This window comes from Trichophyton benhamiae (assembly GCF_000151125.1).
Source record: "Trichophyton benhamiae CBS 112371 chromosome Unknown Abenha-G-c-321f20.f1, whole genome shotgun sequence".
Classification (NCBI taxonomy): Eukaryota; Fungi; Ascomycota; class Eurotiomycetes; order Onygenales; family Arthrodermataceae; genus Trichophyton; species Trichophyton benhamiae.
Genome location: NW_003315088.1, coordinates 89,064 through 115,937, shown reverse-complemented (window position 1 = coordinate 115,937; position 26,874 = coordinate 89,064). Strand labels below are relative to the sequence as shown.

The following is a 26,874-nucleotide window of genomic DNA, read 5'->3' as shown; positions in this document are numbered from 1 at the left end:
TCAACATACAGGGCGGGACGATCGAGACGCTTTTCCCTTTTCTGATGGGCCCACGATGGAGATATTATTAGTATTTCACCCGACCTTAATCTCGGTCCAAGGCAGCGTGCGAGACTGAAACTCCTTGTCTGGGAGTGGATTTTCAGCAATAGCCAGCCGTTGAGACGTGATGATGGTTTCAACTGGCTTTCATTTCCAGGCTACGTCTTATATTTTAATAGCTATGATATTGGGGCCATGACTCGTGCGAGGAGAAATCAAGGATAGCGTGTGGAAAGGAATAGGCAGGGTAAAACCAACCTGGAAAGAAACCTCCGGTTGGCCGTTATGTTTGGGAGAGACGAATCACCAGAATATCATAATTCGTTTGACGAGAGTCTTGGGGCTAAGGATATAACTCCCGATGTTATACTCCGTCTTGGTGAAGCTCCATCCAGCTCGTCTTCCCATCCTCCCTACCCCCTGAGCCTTGCTAAATGAGCTTAGCTGCTTAAGTAAGAGGAGCCTTGCACTTCGGCTTTCTCCGTGCATTCGAAGGTTTCTCGGAATTCTCGACGTTTCATTTTCTAGCAGCCCAAGAGCAGCTTATATCTCCATTCCCTGCGAGGCAGACGGGAAGACATACCTTTCTCGCCGCCGCAGGGTGTCATCGACCTTCGAGGGCATGGTCCAAATTAGACACTTGACGCACACCAAGTCTCGCTACCCGTCTCGGCACTGCAGGAGACGACGAAGAGAGAGAGAGAGAGACAGAAAGGGGGTGGGAAGAAGATAGGCCGACAAGCAGCCTGGGGAACTAAATTGGTGGGAGTACAGTAGTAGTAGGTTGATCCATTCAACCGTGACTTCCTGCCATGTCTGTGTGCATGTAAGTAACCAAGTATATATGATGCATGGCCTGGTTTGTGTCGAACACTTTCCAGGCTACCCTCCATCCCCTTACCCTGCCCGCAACCGGGATGGAAGTTATGACAAACTAACAGGCACAAGGCAGTGGAGTAGGCCGGGGAAAACATCATGGCGCCCTCTGTGCAGAAGCAAGGGGTTCCACCGATAGACCATAGCAGGGTCATCTTACATTTTGTCAGCATTCCCTCATGCCAGATTGTTTGCCCGTTTGCCTTTTTTTTTTTTTTTTTTTTTTTTCCGCCGTCTTCATTTGCTTTGACTCCGTTTTGTTCAACTGGATTTGCCTGGTCTTGTTTACGTCTATTCATCACCTTGGCCAAGGAAAAGGAGGTGTCACGACTGTGTATTATTCCCCATAACTCTGCATCGCTGCAAGAGGTTGCCGGGTAGTGAGAACAAGACTTTTCTATCATGCCTCCCGGTGGACCTTATATCTGCATATCCTCTTATACCCAGCAGACGCAAATTCATTCCAGCATTCCCTATTTGTTCCTCCTTTTTCCGAGACATGAATCTTTCCCGTGGAGATTTTATATTCCCGTTCCCGGACAACCTTGACCGCTTGTTAACGCATTGAACCTAGGACTACGATTGTTTCTATGCCTCAGTCTTTGAAGCAGAAAATCCTGCTCTCAAGACTCTACCGCTAGCTGTGCAACAGAAGCAGATTGTAGTGACCTGCAACTACGAAGCGCGGCGGAGAGGGTTGCGGAAACTACAACTTATCAAGGATGCCAAAAGGATATGTCCCGAGGTTGTCATTGTACTTGGCGAGGACTTGACTAAGTTCCGTGATGTGTCCAAGGGTCTCTACTCCTTTCTGAAATCACTCATCTGGGGTGATCGAGCCGAAAGACTGGGGTTTGATGAGGTGTTTCTGGATGTCACCTCGATGATAGAATACAATCTCCAGTGGCTAGCGCCTAATGTCAAGAATTCTTTCTTCCTGCTAGATAGGGATGACTTTACTGTTGGCTTTGAGTATGATCCAACGGTATATTGTGGCCCAACATATCCTCCGTTGGATGACAAGCTACAGCCGTCGCGCGGGTCATCGCCTTCAGATCTTGGACAGAGATTAATTCTTGCCTCGCATCTGGCCAATTATATACGGAGACAACTAGAGGAGAAACATGGCTATACCAGCACAGTTGGAATATCTACTTCCAAGCTTCTCTCAAAGTTAGCTGGTAACGTCCATAAACCAAGGAATCAAACGACACTTATACCGCCCTTTTTGGATGATGCAGATCAGAGTGATAATTATATCACTCAGTTTATGGATGGCCATGAAATAGGTAAAGTCCCAGGCATTGGATTCAAAATCGCTAGCCGCATAAGAGCGGCAGTACATGGTCATGGAAATGACTTGGAGCTGTACAGAGAGCTCAGAGAGGATGATAAAGTGACTGTTGGTGCTGTACGAACCTTTCCTGGCATGGGTCCTCTGATGCTGGATAAGATACTATCAGGTGGAGGATGGCCAAAGGACATTGGAAGCAAAATATGGGAGTTGATTAATGGCGTTGACCATAGCGAAGTTGCAGCAGCCCGTATGGTCCCTACGCAGATTAGCATTGAAGATTCGTTCCGTCAGCTGGACACACTGGATGCTGTGAAGAAAGAAATGCTTCCACTGGCAAGCAGCTTGATACGACGGATGCACACTGACCTAATAGACGATGATGAAGAGGACAACGCAAATGATCAAGTTTCTGCGCTGTCAGAGAGAAAAAGACGGTGGCTAGCACATCCACGAACGCTGCGGCTATCTACACGGTCTCGGGTCCCTCCTGGCAGCACAAATCAGGCCCAGTCTCTATATAATAACCGCATCTCCAGATCCTGCCCAGTACCACAGTTCATTTTCTCCTTCAACGAGGATGTAAACGCCATAGCTGAACGCCTGGTCCATGAAAGTCTCATACCGACCTTCAAAAGACTTCATCCTGAGAAGTCGGGCTGGCGCATCAGTTTGATGAATGTTGCTGTGACCAATATGGTGGATAGCGCAGGGTCAACGAAGAACAGCGCTGGTCGAGACATAGAGAAGATGTTCAAATCGCAGAATCAAGTCCTTCGGGAATGGAGGATTCATGATACGGATGTTGATACTGCCAGTCATGAAGGGGCCTCCATGCAAGACGGACAGGAATTGCAGGAGCCGGCAGGTGATGAGATATGGGAGGACGATGGGGATTCCGTGATGGGTACAGGGACGTCTTGTAGCGAATGCCATATATGCGGTGCTTCTATACCCAACTTTGCACTGCAGGCGCATGAGACGTATCATTCAATTACTGATTAGGGATGATTCTACGATATGATATAGAATAATCTAGTTAGCGAGGCTATATGGTCTATCTCAAGATATAAACCATGCTTTCACCACTATCTTCTTCTCTGGGCCATATTTTTGACCTAAATTAAATATACCGTTGAAACACGGCATTGATCAATCCCAAGGCTCTATCGGCTCTTTTCTCAGTGGTCCCCGTAAATACAAACCTGCATGGTCCGTCTATGTGCCATCCGCTTTGATATACGGTGGCTACCAAATCGAACAAGCCATGCGTATAACCCGCCCCGTCGACTCGATATCGGCTAGAAACACCGTCACGACAGCCAAGAGGGAAGAGAAGGAGGGACGAGAGAAGAGGCGAGGCTTAATACTATGTCTCTAGCCAGCCTTTCGTCCGTCAATTAGTTAGTTAGCGAAGAACAAGGCTGGCCGCCGTGAACTGACTGCACTGGAAACCTCGTAACCAAATCCTCCCTCTGAGCCTCAACAGCGAGCTTTTGATTCTTCGTCCTCTTGTCTCGTCTGGTAAGTTAGCTAGGCGGAACCGCCAGCCAGGATGTAAGACGCAGGCGAGATGCTGGTCGCTGGTCCAGGAACCCGGGCTTGACCAGCCGGCATCAGTCAACAATCAACACCAGCCACCGTCATGGCATGCAAGCATAAGTGTGTATCTCCAGCACAAGCACCACCGCCGGCTGTCCATCTCGCATGTTGACAATAATCGATTCAGCGTCCAAAGCCCGCATAATTGCTTTTGGCTGTCGCTTTTTTTTTTGTGCGTGAGAGCAGGAGAGGAGGGTGTGGACGCCATGCGGTGCCACATCAGAGAAGGAGGACGCGCATCGCACTGGAGGGTCCAGGGCAGAAGAGAGCGAGCTGCGCCTCAGTGATTCCATCGCTACCAGGAACACCGTCAACCATCGAACACCCGGCCTGCCTCGTCGTTCGCTCGCAGCCGTCGGCTTCTTCTTGTCTCGTGTCTCGTCGAGCTCTTGTCTTGGTCGGGCTCGTCCGGAGGAGGCTGGGGGCTTGCTTTTGTTCTGTCAGCGCTTCTTTTTCTTCGTCATCGCCAGGCAAACGGACGGCGAGACATCCATCCATCAACAACTCGTTTGCGCGGCTTGACAACTTGGCTGCTGCTGGCTCTGGGGCTGATGGGCGGCTGAACGAGGGACGTCTTCTTATTCTCCTTCTTGTCATATTCCTCATCCTGTCGCTGCCGCTCGCTCGCTGACCTTGGGGGGGAGACGCCCGACGGAGTACTTCTACCGCAACATCGTCCGCTCTCACCAAGGGGTACAAACGGAGTACCATCGTCCATCTGCATCTTTCTCTGCCGCTGGTCCTATATCACGATCTCGCTATTATTAGGACTAACGCGTCATCATCTCCGGAGTTATCAGAGACCAATCTTTATTTATTTTAATTTTTTTTTTCTTTCTTTCTTAATTCCTTCGCACTCGTTGAGCAGGCCGGTATAACGCATAAACAATACATGAGCAAGAGGCCCTGAGTCTCGATAGCGGTTGGGAATGAAAGCTTTTAGCTGTCTGCTTTCTGTGATAGCTACGGCAGCCTCGCTCTTTCAGCATGTTGATGGTACTGACTCCCTTTGTCTCTTTTTCTCCCCCCCCCCTCTTGATGGAAACACTGCTGACTGTTAGTTGCACGCAGCTCGGTCTCATGCAAGAGACAAACTGAACAATATCTCCCGTGTTGAGCGGCCGGTCATACATACGCCATCTCGCCGTGTTCATGCCCATTCGCATTTTGACCTCACTTTCGATCTTTATCCCAGGAGCAGCCGGATAAAACTTCAACTGGAACCGAATCATGACGTTCTCTCCCACGATGCGCGAGTGACTTTTCTTGACACAGAGGGGAATGTTGACCGGACAGAACGGATAGAACGGAGGGATCACAGTGTGTTTAAAGGATGGGCTTGGACGCAGGCAAAGTCAGGGGCCTGGGAGAGGGTTGGATGGGCTCGAATCATCCTGCACAGAGACGGAGAGGATCCTCTGTTCGAAGGCGTCTTTACCGTCATGCATGACCATCATCAGGTCATCGCAAAGTCGAAATATGTACGCAAACGGCACCAGCAGGATCCGCCGTTGGACAACACCCCTGGCGAATATATGCTTCTTTTCCGAGGGTCAGATATAGCACAGACCCAAAGCACGGGGAACGTCGAGCGCTCGATCATGTCTTCGCCCTCTTGCGATGCAGATACTCTCGCATACGACTCTAATTCCAACTTTATGTTCCCTCCTCTGCCGGAGGAGAACAACACCAGTATATGGAACTATTTCATGACAAGCATAGGGAAACGCCAGATGACTGACACAGGCGGTGTCGTCCCCGGATCTCGAGATCTAAAGGAAACCATTGGAAGTACAAGCGGCTGCCCCAATACCCGAAAAGTTGCCTTGATAGGTGTGGTTGCGGACTGCACATATACCAACACATTTGCCTCGGAGATGGATGCGAGAGCCGACATTATTTCAGTCGTCAATGCTGCTTCCGTTGTGTACGAGCATTCATTTAACATATCCCTTACTCTTGGAGAAATCAACATCTTGCCCAAGAACTGCCCGGCAACCGCATCGTCCGCAACTCCCTTCAACCAGCAGTGTGATGACCGTGCTGGGGGCGGCTCCTTTACTCTCGCAGACAGGCTAAATACATTCTCTGCCTGGCGTGGAAAGAAGACGGATGACTTTGCGTTCTGGACTCTGATGACGGACTGCACTACTGAGAATCAAGTTGGGCTGGCATGGGCTGCCCAGTTATGCGTCAAGGGTGTTCAGGGAAACCCAGATAGCCGAAACTCCAGCTCTCAGGCTGTAGCTGGTGCTAACGTCGTCTCCAAGACGGATAACACCTGGCAAGTCTTTGCGTAAGTAGATGCCTATCTTCCGCACTAATATTGTATACGCTAACTTGTCAATAGCCACGAAGCTGGCCACATATTCGGAGCAGTCCATGACTGTGATAGTATGCTCTGCCAGAACCCGGCGAATCCAGATAACTCCAGATGCTGTCCTGCAACTGCATCCACGTGTGATGCACGCGGAAGGTTCATGATGAACCCAACGTCTGGAAGCCAGATCACCGACTTCTCTCCCTGTTCAATAGGCCAGATATGCTCCCGAATGGCAAGACGTACCATCCTAACCAGCTGCCTAACCACAAACCGCGGTGTTGATACTATCTCAGGTCAGCAGTGCGGCAATGGCATTGTCGAAGATGGTGAAGACTGTGACTGTGGTGACGAAGAGAGCTGCAAAGGCAACACTTGCTGTGATCCCAAGACCTGCAAATATACTTCCGGGTCTCAGTGCGATGACGCGAACGAAGAATGCTGTAAAGGGTGCAAGTTTGCATCCAGCTCGACCATCTGCCGCACAAGCAGCGGTCCCTGTGATCCTGAAGAAAAATGTTCCGGAAATTCCGGTGATTGTCCCCATGATATACATTCCAAGGATGGAGAGACATGCGGCACCGATTTGCAGTGTGCCAGTGGCCAATGCACCAGCCGAGATTTACAGTGCCAAATGCATCTAGGAAACCAAGTTGCTGGTTCTAGGACAGTGGCTTTTGATTCGTATGGCTGCGAGGTAGCTTGCAAAGACCCAGATAGACCCAATGTGCGGTACGAAGGTAGCCTCACTTTCCTCGACGGCACCCCTTGTGGAGGGGGTGGCACATGCAAGAACGTAAGTAGTTCTATATCCCTTATATATCTTCAAGTTATACATAAAACATGCGTACTAACTGTGTTACAGGGCCAATGTAGCGGCAGCACATTCGGCAACGAGGTATCTGATTGGGTCAGCCGCCATAAACCCATTGTCATCGGCGTAGCAGTCGGTGCAGGCTGTTTACTTCTCCTAGCCATCGCTTCCTGTATCTGTGGACGATCTAGAAGACAGAGACCTAGAAACAGGAAGATGCCACCAATTAACATGCGCCCTATGGCTCCAGTTTACAACGGATGGAATGGGGCACCTCCGAATGCTCAGCAATCGTCGCCGGGCGGTCATCCCCCATATAACAACATTCCTCCGCCTATCAATGCTCCTCCACCTGCATATCCAGGACATCTGCCATCGACACGATATGCTTAAGAATATACCCGTGATTTAGCCATCTTCTTCATCCACTTCTTGCTTCTGCCTATGTTTTATACAGCATTTTTTTATTCCTTTCTTCATTCCCCTCTTGTTTTAGAATGCATGGGCGTGAGTGATCGTTAGCGGAAGATGTTCATATAGGTGCCAAAGTGTTGAGAGCATATCTCTGCAACCTGGCCACTTATATTGATTTCTTCCTAACATCCTGATCCCATCTGATGATTAACGATCGTACTTACAATCGGCGTTCAGCGGAGGATTCATCGTTTACTTTCGCAGTGAATGTACATTCAAAGAGGGAAGAAATCACCTCCGTATATACAGCTGATTTACCAATATCATACTTTGACCTTTCATACACAGCCAGAAATAAGTTAGACAATGAAATATTAGGCATTTGCTACAAGGAACAACGAGTGTCACCTTTGCATCAGGTACATATAACTGTCCATAGAGATCCAACTCCATGCACAAACGAAACTATAATTCGAACCGGCTTTTCCCCCCTGCGCCATAACGTAAAAGCAGAACAAAAAGACAACCAAAAATGGAAGATAGCAACATTGACAACAGCAACAAAAAAAAAAACACCTCTACCAAAATATCACTGTAAACATATACCAACGAAGCCTTCCCTGGTCACACCGCCAACACCCTCCAAATCAAATTCTTCAATCATAGCTCTAAGCTCGTCCTCTTCCAGGCCTGTCTCGCCCAGTTCACGAGCCACGCGCCTCAAGTCCTCGAGGTCAATATACCCTTTCCCTCCTTCATCGAATAGTTCAAAAGCTCGTAATATCTCCTCTCGAGGGTCTCGTTCTAGTATCTTACGGGCCGTTATAGTCTGGAATGAAGAGAGGGGCATTAATAGTGACGAGGGATGCGGTGGAGGTTGCTGCTGTCTTGACTGTTGCTGTTGCTGGGCCGGGCTGGGTGTTCGTGGCACGCCGTATGTTGTTAGGAGAGAGATAAGGTCTGGTTTTGATAGCGTGAAGCCAAGTGCGCGGAACGCAACGCGGAGCTCATGATAGTCGAGGTGACGGTCCCGGTCGAGGTCGAAGAGAGTGAACTATAGCACGTTAGCAAGAGTAGGGCCTCGACTAGCTGGCCCGGGTGAGATAACTTACCGCCTCGTTGATTTCCTCCCGCTGCTCCTCGGAAAGGTCGTTTAATGGGTTGTTCACGTTATTGTTAACGTTGTTATTCCCGGCATTCGGTCCAACGCCCCCCATCACGCCGCCTCCTTGAAGCTGGCCTTGTCCCTGGATCTGCGAGTGTGCTGGAGGTGCGCCTGCCTGATGGCCCTGGGATTTGCCAGCTGTGTCTCCAAAGTCGCCGCGATCACGCCGAGATAGCACCGAGGACCCAAACGGCAGAGGGTTGTTGGTGTTGAGTGGTCTGTCTGAGAGCTTTCCTGCGTTGGCATATACGGAGCGAGGAGCAAATGAAGGATGTGAAGACGAGGCCATGATGTGCCCGTGGTTCCTGGGCTTGTTCGTGTCTCGAGCTGGGAATTAAGTGCTAAACGGCCGGAATTAATTCTGGGGGCTGGGCTGTTATGTATGAAGTGGATTCGGTGCGATGGCTTTATGACTAGGGCGCGGAGTGCCTCATGGAGATGGGGTCTGGGTAAAGTCGGAGCTGCGCGGACTCGAGTATCGCCGTAGACTTGTCGACTTGACGTCCCTGGATGCTCGTTCGCCTGGTCCGCTTGTTGTTCTTCTTGATTCTCGTCGTCGTCGTCGTCGCTTTTCTTTTTCGTGTTCGATGTTGAAGTTTCGCGGACGCGACGCGGATGACTAAGCAACTATTTAGCTGTGTTGATATAGGAGAAGAGGAAGACCATGCAAAGGGTCAGCTAGATATTCTATATTTGAGTCTCTAAAGTGGATGAATGTTATGTCTTATTAGCGAGGATGTACTCCCCGTATTATATAGCCTCCCTCTCTCATTATAGATTACCGTCCCAATTCCGCTAGCCTTGACCAGCCACCTGGCTCACAGCGACAACACCAGAAGTTCCCACGGCCTGGGGATCACCAAGATACTGGGATGTGGAAGATGCCGTCAAGCTTATCTGCTACTCTTGGAAGTGACAGCATGGTCTCTAAGGAAAGCTCTCATCAGCCTGGACTTTCCGTCATTCCAATAGCATCACGGACTCATGTAACACTTGAGACCGTTCCCGTGGTATGCCATTCTCCGGAACCTTGGGCCAAGGGAAGGGAAAACGGGGATGATGACGTCGTTGGCTGATCCATAAATGGGATCAAAACAACAATGGCATTCATGAACCAAGGGCAGGATCGACCTTAGTCCCAAGATCAAGGTCTTCCAGGAAAGTCCTTCCAATAAGCTTGTCAGGAAGATAGTCCTGCACCACTTTTCCATCTTTGTAGTCAGGGTTATATTTATATTCCTTTCCATAGCCGATTTCCTTCATCAGTCTTGTTGGAGCATTTCGTAGATGGATTGGGATAGGCAGACCTGCTATCCCTGGTTCTTCCAAGCTCGCCATCGCGTTAGCTAGGCCCCTGTAAGCCCTGGTACTTTTGGGAGCCAGAGCTAGGGCAACGGTAGCATGAGCAAGGTTGATTCGTGCTTCAGGAAGGCCTATCTTCTCAACGGCAGTATAAGCTGCTGTAGCCAGCGGTAGCATGGTGTTGTCTGCTAAGCCAACATCCTCGGATGCAACCACTATCAGGCGGCGAGCTATATACAACGGGTCTTCACCTGATTGAATCATCCTAGCTAGATAGTACAAAGATGCATCAGGGTCACTTCCACGGATTGATTTGTGAAAGGCTGATATGGTATCGTAGTGCTGGTCACCTGCTCGGTCATAAACCAGTGTCCGTGTAAGGGACTTCTTGAGCTCGTCTTTTGTCATGTTTTCTCTCTGTGACAGGTCCATTGCTAGCTCCAAGAGGTTCAAGGCAGTCCGAGCATCACCATCAGCAAAAGCAGCAAGGTACTTAATCAGCTCATCGTCAACCAGTGCAGAGGGCGAGTAATTGGGTCCCTCAACTCTCAATGCACGATTGAGTATGGCGCAGATATTCTCCTCAGTAAGCTTTGCCAAAGTAAAAGTTCGACACCGTGATAGCAATGCATTCTGGACCTTGAAAGATGGGTTTTCAGTCGTAGCTCCAATCAATGTTACTTGTCCACTTTCGACAGGCCCAAGAAATACGTCTTGTTGAGATTTTGAAAACCTGTGAATCTCGTCACAGAATATGATCGTCTTCCTCCCCGTCAGGCTCAGCTCATTCTTTGCCTCTGCAAATAGCTTCTTGCACTCAGCCACTCCGGAACTCGTACTGTTGATCTCCACGAACCTGCTCCCCACCATGGAAGCAATCACTCTTGCAAGCGTAGTTTTCCCCGTTCCTGCACTGCCCCAAAGGATCATACTAGGAACCCTGTCTCTCTCGATAAGACCACGCAACACCCCGTTCTCACCAACTAGCTCCTGTCCACACATTTCATCAAGTGTTCTTGGCCGCATCCGTTCTGCCAACGGCGCTGATTTTTGCAATGCATTTGACGATTTGACTCTCTTGGCCGAATGATCACTACCACTATCGTGAAGGGGTGCTGGTGAAACGGGGACCCTCAGAGAACCAGCTCCAGGCGTCGGTGTTCCAGGCTCCTCTTGAGAAAAGAGTCTTTTGCCCGTGCCGACCTTGGACGGCTGTGTCTGAGCTGCGCCGTTGGGTCGTTCCGTCAGCTTTTGCGCCGCAGCCGCTTTCCTGGAGCTTGCTGGTTGGAAGAAACTGGGTATGGAGCTGGATGGGCTGGCTTGAGACTGTGACGCGCCATCTCCAGCTAAGTTCTGGCTGCTCTGAGGGGAGTCAACAAAATCCTCACACCCTGAGTCAATGTGCTCGTTGATTTTGCTTGCGTTGACGGGCTTAGAGCAGATTGGACAGCTGGGTCCCATAGCTATCGCCTGTTGTCCTTGAGTCTTTTGTAAATACTAGCGGCCTCCTTGGTGGCCTTGATTGAGCTCCGAGACGAGACTAGGAGCTTGGCCGTTCTCTGCTTTGAATAGCTTTTCTTTGCGGGTCTGGACTCTTCTTGAGATATTGGACGGTATCCCTCGAATCGACGCTTTTATTCCTGGAAAATCGATGAAACCGAGGCTTTTGATCGACCCTCAGCTTCTTGGCTAAGTTAACTAGTTAGTTAACTATTATTGCTGCAAAGTTGGTGACTTTTGTGACTTCAGATCTCCAATCGCTGGAACAAGAGCGTCTTCCATTGACCATTTTGTGACTGGTTCGAGATAACTAGCACGGAGTCGAGGCAGAGGCTTCTCTACCAAAGCGGCAATCAGAGGTTATTAAGGCGCGCTGGTCGTCGTCATCTCGTCGCTGTTGAGCTGCCAATGTCTTTGGTGAATTGAAGTTGCAAAGCTTGCTTTTATTTTATAGCAATAATAACGGAGTCGTTATAGCCCTCTGATTAACTAGTTACGGCGGACTGAATGGACCATCGAGTCAAAATTAATTTTCATTATCCCCCTATCCCGACTAATATAATAAAATAATATGTTCGTAAAATTTTACATTTACTTGACCTGGATTTACTTTTTTCTATAGTTAGCTACCTCTTTTTTATTCTACTTCTACTAGTTAATACTTTCACGGTCAGGACTAAGATTGGCTGCGTGTGAGATTGATCCTGTTTCTTAGCTTAACCATTCAGCAGCATGCTCCACTTCAGGTTTTCGTTCGATGACTGTTATCGACGGACAGCGACAGTGAGACAGATATGGCGTCAACCACATCCTCGAGGAGGGGGAAAGAATGTAGGAGGGGGTATATATATGAACATCCACTGACTCGAAAAATTCACGTATATCTCCACCATTTTCCTTTTCGGCTGTCTGCTTTGAATTAGCTGAATCCACAAATTCTGTCACCGAGTTTCAAGTTCATGGAACCTGAATTTAAGACTGATGAAGCCACTGATCTTCCAAGAGCTGTCGCGCTGACGGCCTGTCTCGAGGGTCCAGCCGCATTATCTTTAGCACGAATTCCTTATCGCCTTGACAAATTTCCTTGCTGGTTGTAAGATGGAATGGTCTTAGGGTCTCGGCAGGACTGTTTTGCATAACCCACGTAAGAATACCCAATCTTTGTTGATCCGCAATTTCTTCGTATGACTCTGGAAACGGACCAAAGCATCTATGGTGTTTCAGGAGGATTTTGACATCGTATTCATCATGACCTGGAGGGACATCTGGCTTGAAAATATGGAAGCCTTCACCGTATATGAGACTGATAACCTGTCGAGTCGAGGTTAATATTTCGATCTCAGCTCGTCGATATCAGGTAAACACTTGCCATTGCACCAAACGACCAAATGTCCGTTGCAGTACCCCATTTCATTTCAAGTTGTGCTTCAGGGCTCCTGAAAATAGGAGTACCGATAGGGTCACCACGTTGGGCATGAATAGAGTTCTCGTGAACAGTGCTTCCAAAATCTGCCAACTGAACATCGGTAAATCGAGATTCGCCTTGACCATAGTTCACTAATACGTTGCTGGGTTTAACATCTATAGCGCATTCCTTCATATTAATATAGTCTTAGCAGAGGGGAATAGAGGCAGACTCGTCCCACCAGTGTGTATAAATCCCTCATCATGCAAGACCGCAAGTGCTCCTAGCACCTTTTTCGCGACGAACTTTACCTCCGGAGCAGTAAGCCTTTGTTTGTCGGAGGCGTTGAGAACATCATCATCAAGATATTTTAATATGAGTGTAGGAGGAGTATCGGAGTCTTCAAGCGCTTCGATGAGTGGGCGAATAGATGGTGTTCGGTGTTGGAAGCCAAGCAGAACATCTCGTTCATTCTGCAATCGAAAATGATGGACGCTCTTTGCGATAACTCTCTGGTTATGCTCGTTTCTGCAGCTGTTAGTATGAGAATATGATAATGCTTTAACACAGTATATGCAGGGCGCTGAAATACGTCGCAAGCCAAACACAGTCCTGGAGCTGTTTTATAATAGTGTAAAGGCCAGCTCGGCTCTTCAAAGTCCGGCCAAGATATAAAGTGGGCGCCATATTCAAGATATCTCGATGTCACTGCCTTGTGTGAACACGCCAGGTCGCATCTAGTGAGAAGAAGACAGTATGGGTTGGGGGGTTTGTGGTGAGAAGTGTCAAACAAAAATAAATCCTGAGAGGCCCTAACTAGTTAACTAGTTATGTATTTGACCCTGGTTTGCCAGTTAATATATGCTCGACGGTGTGAAGAGACCCGGAGGTCAATATTTGTAGCTTTTTCTCAAGCTCACTATCACCGCGGTTCGAAAAACCATGCAGAAGAATATACCTCCAATGTTGATAAGTGCAATGGCCAATTGCTGCAGCAAATCTCCGAGCCGACAAGTTGGTGGATCCGAAACACCCTCAGAAGATGCATAGATGCATGGCCGCACAATTCGAGATAGTATTTGAGGAAGGGTATGGGAGCAGCAGCACAACAAGAGGATTGTTCAACGCTTGCAGCCACTGGATAGTCAGGGCAGGCCCAGTTTTCTTATCCTCCACAACAATGTCCACGCTCGGTTATATCATGGTGTCTTCAAGAGGGTTTGGCCTTCTCTTAGGGGGCAGAGGTGGGTGCGTACTCGCGAGCTAGCCGTGGTTGGAGAGACATCCTACTTGGTGGGCTCAAAAATCAGGATCTTAGGACAGAACCTACATGCCTGCAGATGAGCTGCTATGACGATGTATTGTTTTCCAGCCAAGAAGAATAAATATTATCTTTCATTAATTTAAAAGCTATATCACAAGGCGCAATATAAGCATATCAACTGCCGAAATAGCCGCGGTCTTGGCATGCTCCACGCCCTCAACGAGCCTCAACTTCGTCTTCTTCGACCGTCAACACGCAAGAGAGAGGACGCTGCCGACCTAATTGCATGCTCTGCTACCACTACGCGGTATTGGCCATTGTCCATGCTTGCTCGCTCCGCTCTTTTAAGAAGAATTACACCTCTTCACCGTCCGGTGGTGTGTTCGGGACTAAACATACCTTTGCCATATAAGGCTGCCCCGCCAAAGTATCAAGCCGCCATGTCTTCAATGGCCGCAAGCAACGAGCCTTTCAAGCCGGCTAGGAGGGTCGCCGGTCAGAGACAGGATGTTTGGTAGGCTATTCCCTTTGGACGTATTTAGCCTAGTAGTGCATGATATTTTGGGACTTACACTGCGTCAACAGGTCAATTGTCAATGAAGCCGCGGCTGCATCGCCGGTTCAGCCAATCGTGAACATGGGGCAAGGGTTCTTGTAAGTATAGTGTCTTATGTCGCCGAGTGAGTGGTGTAGGTGTACTTGTGCAGTTTCTTATTGATGTATTAGTGGTTATAACCCTCCCCAGTATGTGATCGATGCCGCGAAGGAGGCGGTGCAGACCGTCGAGTCTAACCAGTATGCGCCCACGAAGGTGGGATCATTCCTATTTGTTGATTATTGCATGACCGACAATACTAATGAGAAATCTAGGGCCTCCCTCGTCTCAAGAAGGCAATTGCCGATGCTTACTCCCCATTCTTTGGGAGGGAGCTCAACCCCAATACCGAGATTGTCGTTACTAGCGGTGCCAATGAAGGTATTCCTACCAATTGACCCGCTTGTATTTCAATCCATGCTGACCATTGTAATTAGGAATGCTGAGTGCTTTCATGGGCTTCATTGAACCCGGTGATGAAGTGATCATCTTTGAACCGTTTTTTGATCAGTACGTCCCTCCTGAGGGAGTCATACCGATACATTGAAGCTGATGTCTCTACTAGGTATATAAGCAACATTGAGATGCCAGGCGGTAAAATAACATACGTGCCACTCCATCCTCCAAAGGACGGTGCTCAGAAGACATCTTCTGCATCGAACTGGACTATTGATTTTGACGAGCTGGAAAAGACTATCAACGAAAAGACAAAGATGATTGTACGTTTTTACTGCCCACAATATAGCTACTTCTGCTAACAGCCATATAGGTACTCAATACTCCGTGAGTAATTAATTGCTCTGTTTCTGCAATATTTGGAAATTCTAACGATATCAGCCATAACCCTGTGGGCAAAGTGATGTCCCGCGAGGAACTCGAGAAAGTAGCCGATCTCTGTGTCAAGCACAATCTCATCATCCTCTCTGATGAAGTGTATGATCGACTCTTCTACGTCCCTTTCACCCGCATGGCAACACTCTCCCCCGAGGTGTCCAAGCGAACTCTCACTGTCGGCTCTGCAGGTAAAAACTTCTATGCCACTGGCTGGCGAGTTGGATACCTCATTGGCGAAGAGCACCTTATCAAGTATGTCTCTGCCGCACATACCAGAATCTGCTACAGTAGTGTTGCTCCTCTACAGCTGGCAACTGCCGTTGGATTCGAGAAGGCAGACGAGATGGGATTTTGGGATGAAAGCCGAAAGGAGATGCGTGGCAAAGTCGAGCGGTTCTGTGAGATATTTGACGAGCTTGGAATTCCCGTATGTATCTGCATTTGATACTCGAGTAGCCTCAAGCAAAGCTAACATACAATCACAGTACTCCGACCCAGAGGGTGGCTACTTCGTCCTGGCTAACATGGCCAGCGTCAAGATGCCAGAGGACTACCCGTTCCCTCCTCACGTTGCCTGCCGGCCGCGCGATTTCAAACTGTCCTGGTTCTTGATCAAGGAGGTTGGCGTCGCCGCCGTCCCGCCCACTGAGTTCTACACTGACGCCAACGCCCACATTGCCGAGGACTACCTCCGATTCGCTGTCTGCAAGCCCGACCAAGTTCTGGAAACGGCCAAGGAGCGGCTCCGCGGCCTCAAGAAGTATATCCAGTAGCTACAGCATACACAGTTCCTATTTTGCGCATGTAGGATATCACTAGAGCTCTCATAGCATTAGATTCACCGTACCATCGACTTCGTAGCACCAGCTCTCCTCTTTGCCTGCTCCCGTCACTCCGGCGCTCCTCGCCGTCCCTGCTCTTCACTGCAGCCGCGGCTAACTTAGTCGAGCTTGGCGCTTGAGCCAGCCGCGGAGCAAAAGCAGAACAAAAAGAACATCCGCCGCTGCGAAGCACAGAAGGGCAGCAAAAATCAATGAGAACCACGAACAAGCCCCAGCAACTCGCCAGCTTCAGTCTTCCAGCCTTTACCCTAAGGGGGCCTGAGACCAGCATTATCCGCGGTGACGCCCAAGTCGGCCGTCCTCGACAAGTCTGACACGGAAAACTCTTCCTGCCCTTAACTATCTCCCAACGCCACGCTCCAGCCTATCGCAGTGCAATAGCTATGGGTGATCAACAGAATATATCGCAGATACTGGCAGCTCTAGGTACATTGTTTCCCGGTCTATTTCATACCTTCTTTGGTCCTCCCCTTTCTTGCGCTTAATCTGAGCCGTCGTTTTGTATCATGCTTGCTAACCGGGTCCGAATTTTTCGCTTTTTCGTTAAGCTGCCGTTCGGCCTGCTGCTGGCGCGCAATATGCTTCCCCTACCGGAGCTACCCCATCAACTGCTCCTCCCCCCTCTACGAATGCTGGGGGATACTCGCTACCTCAGCCAGATAACACCGGCAGCTTGAACATCGGCGGCGCAACTTCTATCAATGCAGGTTCGGTAAGTATAGCAGATGCGATTGCTAAGGCGCGAGGAATCGCTGCGGAGAAGGGCATCACATATAAACCTACGCCAGGTGAGTCTTTGCCATATCCTCATATACTTGAAAGGATATAGCTAACAGCCATGTGCAGCACAGTCTCGAGACACCGGTCGATCGTCCCATCGGCGCTCGCGGTCACCGTCCAGGACACCTCCGCGTAATTCCACTGCTCGAGATGTGTTTAGAGATGGATACAACCCCTATCGAGACGAACGTCGAGGTGCAGATAGGCGCGGCGCTGGTGATCGTGGATATGGGCGAGAAAGGTCATCCTCCCCGAGACCTGGCGCATACTCGCCTCCTTCAAACAGACATTACAGAGCTGGTGGTGATAGGTCACCTCCTCCACGGAACCGAGGGTCGGGGTCAGACGAGAACAACGAGACTATTGAAATAGACAACAAGCACGTTGGATTGATAATTGGACGTCAGGGAGAAAACCTTCGACGGATCGAAAACGAAACAGGTGCTCGTGTTCAGTTCCTTGACAGCGCAGAACATAACAAGACCATTCGGCTCTGCAGATTATCTGGCCCCAAATCAATAAGAGACAAAGCCAAGGCGGAGATAGACCGTATCGTGAGCGAAAATAACCAGGCTCGAAACGACGGTCGACCGATTGGTCAAGATGGAAGGCCTATTGACGCGGACGGCTCTGAGACCACGAAGATTATGGTTCCTGATCGGACGGTTGGTCTTGTCATCGGACGCTCGGGTGAGACTGTTAGAGACCTTGCTGAGCGGAGTGGATGTCGCATCAATATTGCCCGTGATGGAGAGAGCATCAATGGCCTACGACCGGTTACCTTGACAGGATCCCAGCAAGCCATACAGCGCGCCAAAGAACTGATATTGGGCATTGTAGAAAGTGACACAAGAACAAGCGGGAATCAAGGGCAGCGGGAACCCAGAGGACAAGGCTCGGGCGGTGAGAATGGTGGCGGAGGTGAGAAACTGAACGATAAGATGTTTATCCCTAAGGAATACGTCGGCATGGTTATTGGTAAAGGTATGCATCGGTTTCCTACTGTTATATTACATTCATGCAAAGCTGACATATATCCATAGGAGGAGAAACAATAAGAGAACTACAAACCCTAAGTGGCTGTAAAATCAACATATTGCCACTTGTTGCGCGAGAGCCCGAGAGAGAAGTCACTTTCTATGGCGTCCAGACTGCAATCGATGCTGCAAAGAAAGCGGTACTTGCCAAGGTCGAAGCTGCGGTACGCAATACATTGTCCGCCTAAATCCAATGTTCAATTCAACTTCAACTAACAAAATACACTAGAAAAACCGCTCGCAAGGACCTAGACGTGATGATTCCTACAGCCAGCAATCCCAATACCAACAGCAGCAGCAGCCGTATTCTCAAGACTCCAACACCCAGCAGCAACCTCAACAGCAGCAGCAGGGCATGCAAGCTGGTGTAGGTGACGGAACAGACCCGTACGCCATGTATGGAGGCTATGAGAACTACATGGCTATGTGGTATGCTGCTTTGGCTCAGCAGCAACAGCAGCAACAGCAACAGCAACAACAATACCCACAGTACCAAGGTGGAGGAGCGCCGCCTCAATCCGGCTCAGACCAGCAAGGACCTCCCGGAGTATCTTAGCCTACTCTTAGCCTACTGTTTCTCTCAAAGGCAAGAAGAAGGCCCTATATTTATGCCATTTCAATTTATTTTTTACCCGTCACGCAATTGTTGATTGTTTTCTCCCTTGATGAAAAAGCGTGCTAAATGGTTGGTTCAACTAGTTATAGCTCTGAGCATGTTTTTGCCATCTATATGATGTGTACGCAGTACATGATATGACATTGCCATATACCTCTTCCTGTAATGCTACCTACTCTAATTACTACAATATGATTCTCTGTCTTCCTGATCTAGTATTGCCCCTCGCACTCGCACAGGTACAGATAAGCTTGAAGAGTACTAAGACTTCCTCTCTTTGAGCTTCTCATGCAATACAAACGCAGTAGCTGTGTGGCTATTTGGATGGATAAAAGCTAGATAAACAAAACTATTTTATTTTTTACTTTTTAGGGGAGTCCAGCACCCGCATACGTAACTACAAGCAATCAACTCAAAATAAAATGCAGTTAGAAAACAGAGGAAGTGAGAAAATGGAAAGATACTGGAAACAAATGAAAGGTAAAGAGAAGGAGGAGATAGGAAAAATCACAAACAAGCGAATAACAAAACTTAACAGGTAATGTATAGGAAACAGGATAAGGGTCCTCCACTAGCATCTGAGGATACCCTCACCTCTTGAAAAATCTCCCATCTCGGAGCCCATACGTATGTATTAAGTGGGCGGGAAAAATGGGTAGGGAATGTAAGCCTTAAAATTCCTTCAGGTGTTTCCAAGTGAGAAAAGCCTTCTTGGCCTAAGCAAGTGTAGTGCCTCCAAGATCAGTCATACCATGCTGTGAGACTTATTTTTTCCCGGTTGGAGTATTGGGGCGCGAGTTGATGATCTGTAAAGACTTATTAGTAAAATTCGGTTTTCCTTGACTAGTTAAAGTGTGAGTAGAATGTTTTTAACATACCTTTTCCACAAACAAGCTTCGCTTATCCTTCTTTTTGGCCTTCTTCTGGTTAATAATTGCTCTTTCTTCTTTAGTAAACACAGTTGCAGCCTTGTTGTTGTCCGCCATCAATGCTGGGAGCAAGAATGAATGAATTGGCGGATTAATGGACCTGGCCCCTTCTTCGACTAGCTCGCGGAGGCGGTCCGTTGAAGGGTGGGTGGTAGTATTACCAATCCCGTGCCAAGTCTCTTCTCGGATCACATTAGCCATGTAACCCACAGTGAATGCAATCCAGTGCTTCGCAGCTTCAGGATTGTCGACTCCACGAGGACGACGGAACTCCGTGGTTCCGCTGCTCGTCAGGTTCTTGAGGTTCCAGGATACATGCCTGTCCGGGCACAATTCTGTCACAATTATAGCGACGAACTTGCGACCTTTGAGATGGTCAAAAACGTGACTCCACCCTTTTTTGGAGACGCCTTCAACTTTTTGCACGCAGCCGGGGATAGTCTTCTCATTAGCCTGTGCCCAGAGGTTTTCCTTGCGATCTTCGTGCATGATCCGCATCGTCGGTTGCTCATAGTAGATGGCTCCCTTGACAATGTTGTTTACCTGGGAAAGTGTATATTTTGCGCCAGCAGGGGCAACATGAACATGCGTTGCGCAGCCTTTGGTAAGGTGCACGTCGCAATGTCCAAGCAAATTTGCAAAAAGGTAATTGATTGATACTACCCAATCATCATCATGTGTATAGAAGACGGGGGAAATCAATTCGCAAGGCCCTATATTTGGAACAATTTGTCAGTAATTAGTTGTATCTCTTGCTGATGATACGTTGCAAACTTACAGTAACCACCTCCAATGTGGTCAAGAGCTGCCTCATGGGCTATCGTCCACGTATCGTACACACTATTTTTGTCGATTCCAGTTGGGATACCCTGGTCAGATAATTCTGTAGCCATGGCCTGGCGAAAAATACGTCTCTGCTTGGGCTGGTTTGTGTCTTCGGGATTAAATCCAAGCGTCTGCAGTGTATCTATTATCGATTGAGACTTAGGCTTGAGGTAGAGCTCCATTTCAATGCCGAAGGAGAAGTGTTGGGGGTAGGCTGGCATATTGAATGGGAATTGATGAGGAGTCAGGGCTGGCAAAGGTGTGAAAAAAAAAAAAAAAAAGAAAACAATGGTACTCTGAGTTTGGGAATGTTGTTCGATGGGATATTCTCGAGAAGGATGATAGGGAGGGGAGATCTGTTGGTTAAGGCGAACCTTTCACAGGTTTATATATCCCATTTCCCGGTATTTCTTTTTCCTGATATTAATCACATGTTTTGACATTCAGCTCTGAGCGTAGGAGCATCTCAGGTAGCTAGCATGGTGCTATTCCATGTCTCATCTAGATAATAGGCTATAGATAGCAATAATGGACCACAGGGAGATGATGCCGTTTCACATCTGTGTATTTATGCAATGAATGGTCGTAAACCATTGGGTAGAGTAAGATATCTTAGACAATAGGATCCATCGAAGCGTCAACGTCCTGGCGTAGTCAATTGTTGTAGCGTCTACGTGCATGATTGAGCAGGGTATGGGAGGAAGAAGACATCGCTAGATACCAGTAAATATATGTTGGCTGTCTCCACTACCGACTGATGGTCATATAATTGGTAGGTATGAGGATATCAAAGGGTAAAACGGGAAGTGGGAGTTGACATTATCCCTCCTAACTCCAGCCTAAGCGCTGTGCCCATATCCTCGGAACCCGCTAGCCCCCAAGGCGACGGGCTGGATAGGTATTGTGAAATGTCATGCACAGAGGTAGTTTATTTAATGCTGTCAAGGTAGTTTATCAGATATTCCATTCAACCTGGGAGTGAGCCCATATTTACCAGCGTCAGACAGCGTGATGGGTAGTTAAAGGAGAGTTATGTCGTTCGAGCTGGCTCCCTATCTTGAACTTTCTAAGCGCCGGAGCCAAAGGCTGACTCTGTTCCAAGAGCAAGTTATGTATCATGACCAATCGGAAGCTATAAAATACAGCTAGTTTGTTGTTTGCTAAGTAGCCAATCATTATTGCTGTTTCATTGTTATTAATAGTTTTACACGTGACTCCAGCGTCTCGCCGCCCCGCTCGCTGTGACTCTTGTGGTTGGCTCGTTTGGGTACTTGTGAGTTAGTTAGCCGCCGCCAAGAGCTTGTAGTCCGCAGCAACAAGATATACAGTTGGGGCCTGTTTCCTCGTCCATGCCACTTTACCATTACTTGCTTCAGCGATTGTGATATATTACTTTTACACCACATCGACCTCGTCGACTTCTTGTTATTTGCACCGGACAAACATACGGTCGAAAGATCAAAGTTGTCCACACACCTTTCACCCCCTTCAGCCACCCAATATCCTTCATTACCAATTGATACTCCAATCAACCACTATGACAAACCAGAAAGACCTAGGATATGGATGGCTTGCGAAAGCGAAATTTGAGCAAGACAAGGTGCTAAAGGAAAAGTCCGATAGCTGGAAGGCCGCAAGATGGCAGGCATATTGGGAGGATGTCCGCAAAGGAACTGTGAAGCGCATGGTATACCTTGTCCTGATAACTAAATCCGGCCCAATTACATCACCAGAAAAGTTACAGGAGATTGCTGGTCTTACCTCACCACCGGAGGTTTATACAACTGTGAAGATGAAAGATTTCGGTCAAGAGCCACCAGCCGAGCCACGGGAAGAGGAGAAAGTCCAGTACTGCACTGTTGGAAACTTGCAAGCTGTAAAAGCCGCGACTTATGGTGTGCACCAGCTAGTGTGGTTTCGAGATGCCCCGCTGGGCGCATGGCTAGCGTACTCTTTGAAGGCGGATGACCGACAGTGGGAAGATTTTCGCGAAGCATGCCGCACAGGAGCCATTCCATACACTTATGGCACCTATTCCATTATCATATCCAACGCAGGTCCCTTCACATCCCCAGAAAAGTTACAGGAGATTCTTGGTCTTTCAGCACCACCAGAATTGAAGAAAGCAGCCCGAGCGGAACTCTCCGAGGACATGCGGCCTTGGCCAAAAGAGGGGGATTTAATGCAGTATTGCGATGTTGACCTTTGCTACCTGGACAAGGTAGAGGAAGTCTCCGAAGGAGAGGATATCCTCATTTGGGCCAATAGAAAAAAAAGGTGTGGTTGGCTTGCCCACTCTTTGAAATCGAAGCTTGGGGGTGAATATGTTGATGCTAGCAACGGCAAAGAAAAAGCTGGCGAAAGAAGGCTTCGCTGACAGATACTGATACGGATTAACTGCTTTTGGTCTTGCAATTTGTGTTACTCGTACTACCCTCTTCTCTATCTCCAAACCCATGATTTCAGAAAACCCGTTTAATTGTTCTTTGACATATGTAAAGCTTTCAAAAGCTTCTCTTGAACTGTCAAGATGTGTACTCAACTGAAGCTACCTACGCCTTGGTTTTGCCTTGGCCTGACTCTGCGTGTGCAAATCTGTATCCACGTGATCGAATTAGAGCAAATAAGGGTGGTTGTAAAGTCTCGCCTGTAAATTGGTTATATATGGATAGTTGAACAGAGTTCTAGGGATCAACGCCATTGACATCAGTAAAACATTCAAAATGAGGGCAGTTTATCCTAAATTTTTACGGAATGCTTCACGAGTTCCGTATGTCTCCCGCCCAAGGACAGGGCAAACGTCATCAAGTTCTCAAGCATGGATCGTAATTCCCGAATCTCTTAGTATAGACACTTTCGTCAGGAATTGATAGTCGATAGCTAACCGCTGAGGGAGTTCACCAAATGGATATCCTCGGTGTGGTTGTTTCATCCCTAACAGCTCAGGCCCAAATGCTTTGCTCAGAGCTGCCCATCTTGTTGAAGCAATCTCCACTTGTGAGGAATAGCCCTGTCCAGTCACTGCAGGGACTTCATTTCTTCAGGCATCTCGCACCCTGTCGTATCGTGTCCCAGTTAGCGCCCGTCGTCCTGCGTCTTCCTGTTTGTTGATGTTTCTATCAGCTCGTTTCTCTTGCCGCCGGGATTCCAACCAATCAGGTGCCTCAAGCTAGCTAACTTCTCGCCAAGTCAAACATCACGTGATAAACCTAAAAACCTTTTGTCTATTTTTGGGTTTCCAGCGAAAGTTTTCTTCGACTTCAAAGCATCAAAGTTGCTGCTCGCGCCGTCATGGAGACGAGTTTGTGGATTGACAGGCCATTCCGTGGAGTGCCATGGGAACTGGCGGCGGGCAGTGGGCTGTTGCGCGGCCGGACGAGGTGGACTTGGGCGCGAAGTGAATCATAGCTCCCGCTTGGCTTGCGATGACAGCTGGAAGATGGCATTGACTTTGTCCTAGGGAGCTTGCCATGCCATGAACAATAATAAATGCTATCAGGCCCAGGTATTGCTAAATATCTGGCTCTTCTATTTTTCCTCCCTTTCTATTCATATATTTCATGCGTGTCCACTTGATGTGAATTGCGTGACGGATCTATTCTTTTTTCTTATTGTTCCTATTGTTTATTTATTTCCTGCATATACAGTGAAGATACCCCCCCCCCCCCCCCCCCTCTTTATTTGTATCCTTTTACTACAGTTCATTGGAACTATTCATTAATACAGGCTTGTGTTGATTGACAATAGCCTTCTTTTTCTGAGTCTTTCCTTTCCAAACCGTTTCCTTTATTTTTCGGGTCCGCTTAAGCCCTAAGACACTTCATATTCTTTCTCCTTACGTCTTCCTCTCTTTTGCAACGAATTCTCTCTCTCTCTCTCTCTCTCTCTCTCTCTCTATCTTTTGACCCGGGAGGCAGATTTCAAACTTGTTGGCCTACGTACTTGAACCTGCGCTGGTCGCTTTACTACCTTCACACTGCAACCCTCACAGTCGATATCATGCAGTTCTCACGGTTTATTCCCCGAGCAGGGACTCCTTCCCTTCCTCCATATGGCGCTCATGATGCCCCGTCTTCAGCGGACAGAGCTCGTGGTGCTGCTCCTCCCGACGCTATAACGCCATACCTGGGACTTAGAGCTCGACTCTCACAAGTCTGGATCAATAAATGGACTATTCTCATACTACTTGTGCTCGTTAGACTACTCATTGCGGTTGGTTCACTGGATCGCAACATGGCCTCTGCCGAGCGGGAAGCACTGTCAGCGTGCACGAGTGTTGAATCTATGGGCAGCGCCATGGCTTCGATGCCTCATTACATGTCCATGGGTGTCAACGAACTCACTGCCTCTGGAGTGGAAAAGGCAGTTAACGGACTGATGTCGATGCTATCCCTAGTCGTCACGGGCGTGGAAGAGATTGTTCTCTTTGTCATTCATGTCCTAACCAGCACATATCTTTGCCTTATTACCCTTGTCGTCCGTGGCAGTTTACACGTTGCCTTGAAGATCATCGAGGATACCACTGAGTTTCTAAATAAGACTCTCCACGATATCGGATCCGGAATTACCAAAGGCGTCGATGGATTCCAAAAAGAAGTGAACGACTTTATCAAGGGAATCAACACGGTCACAAGCATTTTCGGAGACGACAACAAGATTCCTTCTCTAGACATTTCTGGCGAGGTTAACAAGCTTAACGACCTGAAGTTGCCATCGTCTATTAATGACGGACTAGACAAGATCAACTCCTCAATTCCCACCTTCGACGAGGTCCAAGAGCTGGCCGATACCGTCATTCGCAAACCTTTCCAACTTGTGAAGAAACTTATCAATGAAACTGTTGTCGACTACCATTTCGATCGTTCCCTTTTCCCGGTTCCCGAGAGGGAGGTTCTTGATTTTTGCACTAAAGATGATGGCATTAGCAACTTTTTTGACGGATTAAGAGTTGTCATCAGCACTGCGCAAAAAATATTCATTGGCGTTCTTGTTGTAGCTGCAATTGCAGCCTGTATCCCCATGGCTTATGGAGAGGTTCGCCGATATCGTCGCATGAAGGAACGTTCCCTTCTAGTACGGAAAGATGCTCACGATCCGATGGATGTCGTTTACATTATCTCTCGGCCTTACACCTCTGCTGCTGGGCTGAAGATATCCAGTTGGTTCCAATCTGGTCGCAAACAAGTTCTCGTCAGATGGATGGTTGCCTACGTAACTTCTCCTACCGCTCTTTTCCTCCTCTCTCTTGGAATAGCTGGTCTCTTTGCCTGTCTTTGCCAATATATCCTCCTCCAAGCCGTCAAGAAGGAAGTTCCTGCTCTTACGGGCCAAGTAAGCCAGTTTGCAGACAAAGTGGTTCACTCTCTCAACAATGCTTCCAAACAATGGGCAATCGGCACTAACGGAGTTATCGACCACACAAACAATGACATCAATCAAAAGGTCCTGGGATGGGTCAACCAGACCACTGGCCCTGTAAACGACACTTTGAATGCCTTTGTTGAGAAGACGAGCGAAGTACTTGATAAGGCCTTTGGCGGCACTATCCTCCATGACCCAATCCAAGATGTTCTCCACTGCCTTATCGGGCTCAAGATCGAAGGTATCCAAAAGGCTCTTACATGGGTCTCTGACCATGCCCATGTCGACTTCCCTCATGTCCGTGAGGACATGTTCTCTCTGGGTGCTATCCAAAGCATTTCCAAGGATAACGCTACGAACCCGGATAGTTTCCTTGCCAATCCAGGAGACAAGACAGCGGACAAAATCAGCTCCGTCGTCATCCGTGTAACTGAGGCAGTTGAATCGGGAATCAAAACAGAAGCGCTCATATCCACTGCCCTCATCTCCCTTTGGTTCTTGCTCTTGTTGATTGCCTTCATCCGGGTTCTTACCCTTGCCTGGCGCCGAGATAGAGTACGTGGTGACGGCGGAATTGACGCCGCCTATCATCCTCCTGCTGTTGGTACTCGTGCCGTTCCAAACATTGAACTGAATAACTTCCACGATGTTCCGCTAAATAGTCCTGCGATCGGAACTGGTATGGCCCTCGGCGCAGCTCCCAAGTACAGCGCTACACCTAACCCCCCTGGATCTCTATATCCAACAGCCCCCAGCAATGAAGATGATTACCAGGCTCAAAAGCTTGGGTATGCGGGGCAGAGAGACTATGAGATGGCTTTACAAAAAGACATGAGAACGAGCAGCCACGGTCAAGTCGAGTATGGGACAGATGTGAAGCATGGTTAAACATAAACTGCATGCATAGCTAGCTATTTCCTTTGTGAATTTTTCTTTTTTATCGGAGCATTGAGCATTGTGATATGATTTCGTCTGGAGTTAGGTGCAAGTGGGTGGACGTCTATATGTCGATTAAATAGCTAGACCTAGAGCCTTCGAAGGCAGAGAAAGGACACGG

The 26,874-nt window shown here is 48.3% G+C and overlaps 10 protein-coding genes across 10 annotated transcripts; 7 read left to right on the top strand and 3 right to left on the bottom strand.

The window, feature by feature from the left end:
• Positions 1–1,320: 1,320 nt before the first annotated feature.
• Positions 1,321–3,217, top strand: ARB_02290 (uncharacterized protein; the record flags this gene model as incomplete). Its single annotated transcript, XM_003011394.1, has 2 exons — positions 1,321–1,330; positions 1,518–3,217. 2 exons carry the CDS (start codon positions 1,321–1,323, stop codon positions 3,215–3,217), a joined length of 1,710 nt encoding a protein of 569 aa, XP_003011440.1.
• A 2,039-nt stretch (positions 3,218–5,256) lies between these two features.
• ARB_02289 (ADAM family of metalloprotease ADM-A protein) lies at positions 5,257–7,341 on the top strand (the record flags this gene model as incomplete). The annotated part of the gene is made up of 3 exons (XM_003011393.1): positions 5,257–6,110; positions 6,165–6,930; positions 7,000–7,341. 3 exons carry the CDS (start codon positions 5,257–5,259, stop codon positions 7,339–7,341), a joined length of 1,962 nt encoding a protein of 653 aa, XP_003011439.1.
• Positions 7,342–7,951: 610 nt separating this feature from the next.
• On the bottom strand, positions 7,952–8,816 carry ARB_02288 (uncharacterized protein; the record flags this gene model as incomplete). Its single annotated transcript, XM_003011392.1, has 2 exons — positions 7,952–8,416; positions 8,475–8,816. 2 exons carry the CDS (start codon positions 8,814–8,816, stop codon positions 7,952–7,954), a joined length of 807 nt encoding a protein of 268 aa, XP_003011438.1.
• Positions 8,817–9,634: 818 nt separating this feature from the next.
• ARB_02287 (uncharacterized protein) lies at positions 9,635–11,290 on the bottom strand (the record flags this gene model as incomplete). Its single annotated transcript, XM_003011391.1, has 1 exon — positions 9,635–11,290. One exon carries the CDS (start codon positions 11,288–11,290, stop codon positions 9,635–9,637), a length of 1,656 nt encoding a protein of 551 aa, XP_003011437.1.
• Positions 11,291–15,032: 3,742 nt separating this feature from the next.
• Positions 15,033–15,351, top strand: ARB_02286 (uncharacterized protein; the record flags this gene model as incomplete). The annotated part of the gene is made up of 2 exons (XM_003011390.1): positions 15,033–15,103; positions 15,159–15,351. The coding sequence occupies 2 exons, from the start codon at positions 15,033–15,035 to the stop codon at positions 15,349–15,351; spliced, it is 264 nt and encodes an 87-aa protein (XP_003011436.1).
• A 101-nt stretch (positions 15,352–15,452) lies between these two features.
• On the top strand, positions 15,453–16,200 carry ARB_02285 (aminotransferase, putative; the record flags this gene model as incomplete). Its single annotated transcript, XM_003011389.1, has 2 exons — positions 15,453–15,854; positions 15,913–16,200. The coding sequence occupies 2 exons, from the start codon at positions 15,453–15,455 to the stop codon at positions 16,198–16,200; spliced, it is 690 nt and encodes a 229-aa protein (XP_003011435.1).
• A 452-nt stretch (positions 16,201–16,652) lies between these two features.
• On the top strand, positions 16,653–18,642 carry ARB_02284 (uncharacterized protein; the record flags this gene model as incomplete). The annotated part of the gene is made up of 5 exons (XM_003011388.1): positions 16,653–16,695; positions 16,818–17,057; positions 17,116–18,033; positions 18,093–18,250; positions 18,316–18,642. The coding sequence occupies 5 exons, from the start codon at positions 16,653–16,655 to the stop codon at positions 18,640–18,642; spliced, it is 1,686 nt and encodes a 561-aa protein (XP_003011434.1).
• A 731-nt stretch (positions 18,643–19,373) lies between these two features.
• On the bottom strand, positions 19,374–20,677 carry ARB_02283 (uncharacterized protein; the record flags this gene model as incomplete). The annotated part of the gene is made up of 3 exons (XM_003011387.1): positions 19,374–19,418; positions 19,581–20,344; positions 20,410–20,677. The coding sequence occupies 3 exons, from the start codon at positions 20,675–20,677 to the stop codon at positions 19,374–19,376; spliced, it is 1,077 nt and encodes a 358-aa protein (XP_003011433.1).
• Positions 20,678–21,993: 1,316 nt separating this feature from the next.
• ARB_02282 (uncharacterized protein) lies at positions 21,994–22,833 on the top strand (the record flags this gene model as incomplete). The annotated part of the gene is made up of 1 exon (XM_003011386.1): positions 21,994–22,833. The coding sequence occupies one exon, from the start codon at positions 21,994–21,996 to the stop codon at positions 22,831–22,833; it is 840 nt and encodes a 279-aa protein (XP_003011432.1).
• A 1,622-nt stretch (positions 22,834–24,455) lies between these two features.
• On the top strand, positions 24,456–26,705 carry ARB_02281 (uncharacterized protein; the record flags this gene model as incomplete). Its single annotated transcript, XM_003011385.1, has 1 exon — positions 24,456–26,705. The coding sequence occupies one exon, from the start codon at positions 24,456–24,458 to the stop codon at positions 26,703–26,705; it is 2,250 nt and encodes a 749-aa protein (XP_003011431.1).
• Between the last annotated feature and the right edge of the window lie 169 nt (positions 26,706–26,874).